At 41.0% G+C, this 5,012-nt stretch overlaps 1 protein-coding gene across 1 annotated transcript; it reads right to left on the bottom strand.

The window, feature by feature from the left end:
* Positions 1-935: 935 nt before the first annotated feature.
* Positions 936-3,315, bottom strand: purbb (purine-rich element binding protein Bb). Its single transcript, XM_030742500.1, has one exon. The coding sequence runs from the start codon at positions 3,216-3,218 to the stop codon at positions 2,307-2,309; it is 912 nt and encodes a 303-aa protein (XP_030598360.1). The 5' UTR covers positions 3,219-3,315; the 3' UTR covers positions 936-2,306.
* Positions 3,316-5,012: the final 1,697 nt, after the last annotated feature.

Raw genomic sequence — 5,012 nt, 5'->3', positions numbered from 1 at the left:
GTAAAAGTTTATGGTGGCCAAAGTAAATATACATTTCAAAAGTGCTCTAAATGTCATCTGTGGTTTTCACCAAACCAGGAGAAACAAAAAGTATGAAGCACAGAGATCTAGTTTAAAACTGAAATACTTCGTGATTGACTGACAGAAAATTAATCAAATAATCGATTAACCAAACTGTTTGGTTTTTAATCGATATAAATAAACCAATAAATAATGAGAATAAAAATTAACTGCACCACTGGATCAGTTCAATGTGAGGCTAATAAGCACTATGGCATGTGATATTACTGGAATGAATTATACAATTTAAGGTAAAAAAAAAAAAAAAAAAAAATCAGCCAAAATGCTTTCTTTTGCAGCTGTTTTATAAAATGTTTTATCATTATCTGAATTTTGTCAGTATTGGTCAGAAATTGCACTCTGAAGATTAAAATTCTCATTTTTGGACATTACAAACCCAGTAACTGATTCCACCTTGTGCAACTGGCTTGTTTGGGAATTACTCAAAAAAATTAGAAAATGCATGCAAGTTTTATGAGCTAGTGATTCATTCTGATTTGCGGATGTTTTCTCCATTACTGTGATATAAGTCATAATTGGGCATTTTGTGCCATTTACAAATAACATCCAGCAGAAATAAGAAAACCTGTGAAATGATGTCTTGATGTTCCTATGAAAAATCACAAACTAATTGGTCTGGAAGGAATTTTCACCCATGACGGTGGTCTGCACTCTCACACTGTTCTTGTAATCAATTAACCAAGAAAAATAATTGATAAAGAATTCCTCTTCAGCAATTTAGTCTGCAGGATTAATAACCTGGTGTCAAGTACACAGTCACAGCACTGGGTCTTCCGCTTCAAGTTGTTTTAATAAAGAAGTGTATACTTTCATTCTAAGAACATGAAAAATTATCTTGAGATCTGAGTCACAAGTTTGTTTTAAGAAATTAATTTTATTTTGTAGGATTGAAATTCCTTTAGACAATATGTTTTCCTTTATAAGTATCTGAAAATATCTTTTGCTGGTTTGTTTGGTAATATCTTTCCTATAAGTAGAATCTCATTTCAATATAGCTCTCTGTTTGAAAGAAGAAAAAGCAAAAAACAAAAAAGAAAACATCCATCAATGCGTTTCTGTCCAGGGTCTTCATGATGTTAGAAGGCGCTGTCAGAGAATGGCTTTTGGCTGGATAAGACTCCAGCTCTGACCACAAGGCTGATGGCAAAACAACTTGTCGCAATATGTGATGTAGCCTCTCCGTCCAACTGCAAGATATTTGGACCCTTGTAGTGGCATGTGGGAGCAAATGAGCATCGGAAAAGTCACATAAAACCACATCTGTTTCCCCCGGTGGGATCCGCTTCCCAGTTGTTGGTTTTCCAAGCAGTTGTTCTTAAAACACCAAGGATGCTCTGGTGTGAGAAGACTAACCGCTCTTCCTCACTGAGCGAATCTTTCTGAAAACAATATGAATTATGCTTTGCTAAGATTATATGTATAACATAAAACCCAGCTTTTCAGCACCGTAATTGACTACTGGAGTCAAAGCTTTTAATTTAGTCCACCAGGCCCTTGTTGTTTGGGCTTACAGATAATCCTCTTAGTAACTTCCTCCCGACATTTTGGGTAATCTTTTCGATTAACAGCCTGCAGATGCTGCAGCAGCAGTTGTACAGTTGTTTGACAACTCTCCAGCTGCTGACATATCTGACACATCAATATCCACCAAGTGACAGTAGCTCTGTCTCTGCATTCCTCTCAGCTTCTTCTGTCTGACTTACAAGAATCCCGCAAACTTCCCACTGAGTCCTGGACTGGAACAGGATGGATGCTAGCTCTCTCTCCTTAAACCAAGAAGGGAAAACATCTTCAACAGGTCCTCACTCTTTAAATAGAAACTATGTTGCACATAGGAAAGCATTCACTGGCTTCACCTCGAATTAGAAAAACCAACTTGCTGGTTTTAGTAGGTTCTCCTCTTATTTTTTCAACACTAAAGCATAACTCATTCCTTTTTGCAGCCAATGAGATACATCTCATTTATACATTTTTCACTTTCAGAGATTCACACCACCACTTCAACCTGCAGCCCTACAAACTTTAGGATAATACACCAAAAATTCCCTGCACATATACTTTTTTAAACTCCACGATACTTAGTAGGCTATTACAGCACGATTTGTCATGCACTTTATCTGTCATTTCTGCTTCTTTTTTGTATTTTTGTTTCTTTTTTGCAAAATAATCTTATACTGTTGATCTGTCATCGTGTAACTGGGCTGACAGCTTTTTATTTTATTTTCTCAGTCGTCATCCACATCGTCCCCCTCGGACTCGTCTCTCTTCTCGTACATTTTATCCCTCTGCCTTTCCTGAATCTCCTTCATCTCCTCTGCATATCTGCAGAAAGCTCCTCCAAATTTGCTCCAGGCTTTGAACGGGATGGTGATAGAGTTCCTGTAGCTGGGCTTAACCTCGCTCACGCGTAGGAACACTCCGTATTTGTTGGACCCGACGTCGAAAAAGAAGCGTTTAGAGTCCACCATGATGGAGGTGCCCTCGGGAAGCTCGCCGTAGCCCCCGGCAGCCGTGCCCCCGGTCAGCTCCTCGTCGTCTCCCCCGTAGTCATCTATGAGCTTAGCAAGGGCGTCTCTAAACTCTATTAACCCCTGGGCCGGAAGGGCTATGGTCTGGCCGGCCAGCATGCCGCCCACTGGGCCCCCAACTGCAAAGCCTGGTCCGCGGTTTACGGTCTGCCGGATCCGGAGGAACCTCCCCCGCTGGTTCTCTTTCAAGTCCAGGTAGTACTTGCGATTTTCCCGGACGAGAAACTCGCTCTTGAGAGCTCGTCTCGGCCCACCGTCTTCACCCGCGGTAGCTTGGGCTATCTGCTCCGGACTGCTAGGCCCCAGCTGGGCGTAGTGCTCGATGAAATCCCCGAGATAGTCACGGAACTCCGCCGCCACTGACAGTGAGAGGGTCAGGCGACTTTTAGAGCCCCCAGCCCCTACCTCGGCAATTTTAATGAACCTGCCTTTGCTGTTCTGCTTGACGTCCAGATAGAAGCGCTTGTTCTGGATGTCCAGGCGCTTTGACGCCAACTCTTGGGTTTCCTGGTCCCTCTGGAAGTGTTGGAAGCCGCCTCCACCTCCTCCCCCGCTACTACCTCCGCGCTCACTCCCACTGTCACCATCCGCCATCTTCAACTCCACCATTCGGCTTCTGCCCCTCTCTCCTGCGCAGCTGCTTTCTGCGTGTACTCAGCCAGCGCGGGCCCCCTTCCCGTCCATCATGGGTGCCCTTCGGGGAACGCTTTGATTGGTCCAACTAGCTGCCTGTTTCACTAGTTTACATGGTTACGGCGTTTCCATTCGTCTGCCGGTACTGTGAGCCGTGCCCATCTGTGATGTCTTTGTTTAGCTATTGGCTCAAAATGAGGTTCCGTTTGCGTACTTCTTGTAAAACTTTTCCTTTTTTCTTTTTTAATTTTTAAATCCCGATTGTGAAATCGTCGGTTAGAACACATAACAGGATGAAATCATGTTTTGTTTTGTTATTTTGTATTATGGTAAAGTTTCAAAATAGTCATTTCCAGCCTAGGTTTTATATATGTGAAAACCAGTTTGATAAAAAAAACAAAAAAAAAAAAACATTTCTAGTACATTACAATGACCACATAATAATACTACCACCTTGTTTATCGAGATGGGGCTCTTTGGTAATGCGCTATCTTTTATAACCACAATACAGTAATTTTGGTGGGAAAAAAATCTTTCGCTTACATAAAATTTTTGTGGTAGGACATGGCAGAAATTGAATCTTACAGTATAATGTGCAGAACTGTAGAAAGTGATGTACACAACTGTGTACGCGGTAACCGAGGGGGATAAGTAGATTACATGTTTTGTATGTACAAATATATTGAATAAACGACAACTAATTATTACAAATGCCCTATATTCACATCCCTATTAAAAGTACATCAGCCCAATAAAATAACAAAGGATGACTGGAAAAAAGGAAGAAGATGGACGAAGAAACAGGATGAGGAAGAAGAGGTGGAAGCTGAAGATTGGGGACCAAGATAAAAGAAGAGGGAAGAGGAGGATTTAAAAGAAGGAAGAGGGAAGAGTACGAAGAAGAGGAAGGAAAATATAGAGAAGAAGGAGAGTACGAAGAAAAGAAGAACAATGGTTAACGCCACTCTCATTATTGCTGGTTATCTTAGCAACTTGTCACGTCTACATGTCTTCACTTACTCCTTTGTTATTGTATTACCCGGACCTGCCTGCAGATGTCAGTATAAATCCTCAACAGGGTGTGTTGGTCTCAGTCACCCAGGTCATGGTAGTCTTGAAATGAGGAAATCACAGTGTATTTTGATGTCACCTTACTCTTTACTTCTATACTGAGGCAGTGAAGTTTGTCAGAAAAGGACTCCGATCAGATTTACACAAACATAGACCTCTGTGTTACCACCAAATACAAAAAGGGTTGCTTCAGGCAAAACTATTAAACCAATTTATTCCAGCAGCAGCTACATTTCTACAGTGGCTACACTATTGTTGCACTACAAAACTCCATCCACAGAGGGCAGTGTAGTTCCTGCAGCTCAAGCCTGTTTCAGGGTGATTTCAGATTTTCAGAATTGTGTCCATAGCTCCAGTTTTGGTGGAAATATGTTTAAATGTGTGGGGAAGATCCAAATCATTTAATAAGAGCTACATTTTTACAGTTTATAATATAGGATTCAGCTTCTACACATCAAAGGTCCTGCAGAAAGTGTTTAAAGTATTACTGAAGTAATTCTGGGCGATACTTTGCTACAGACCAAGCACATCACTGGAATGACGATAATGGCAGATGCCTTTAATCTTGTGGCTTATCATAAACACAGTATTTAAAGTACTTAGTGGCATTCCAGAATTGCATTACTTATTGCATTACAAGTAGAGTATCTGCTCAATTTAACCCTTTTAGCACCATAATAATAGATATATTAGATATAT

This window comes from Archocentrus centrarchus, chromosome 12, assembly GCF_007364275.1.
Source record: "Archocentrus centrarchus isolate MPI-CPG fArcCen1 chromosome 12, fArcCen1, whole genome shotgun sequence".
NCBI classification, from domain to species: domain Eukaryota; kingdom Metazoa; phylum Chordata; class Actinopteri; order Cichliformes; family Cichlidae; genus Archocentrus; species Archocentrus centrarchus.
The sequence above is the reverse complement of the archived record's forward strand: the minus strand, read 5'-3'. Positions and strand labels throughout refer to the sequence as shown.

Bases quoted from the DNA above. Each gene is read 5' to 3' on its own strand.
- purbb (XM_030742500.1), bottom strand. From the start codon at position 3,218: ATGGTGGAGTTGAAGATGGCGGATGGTGACAGTGGGAGTGAGCGCGGA.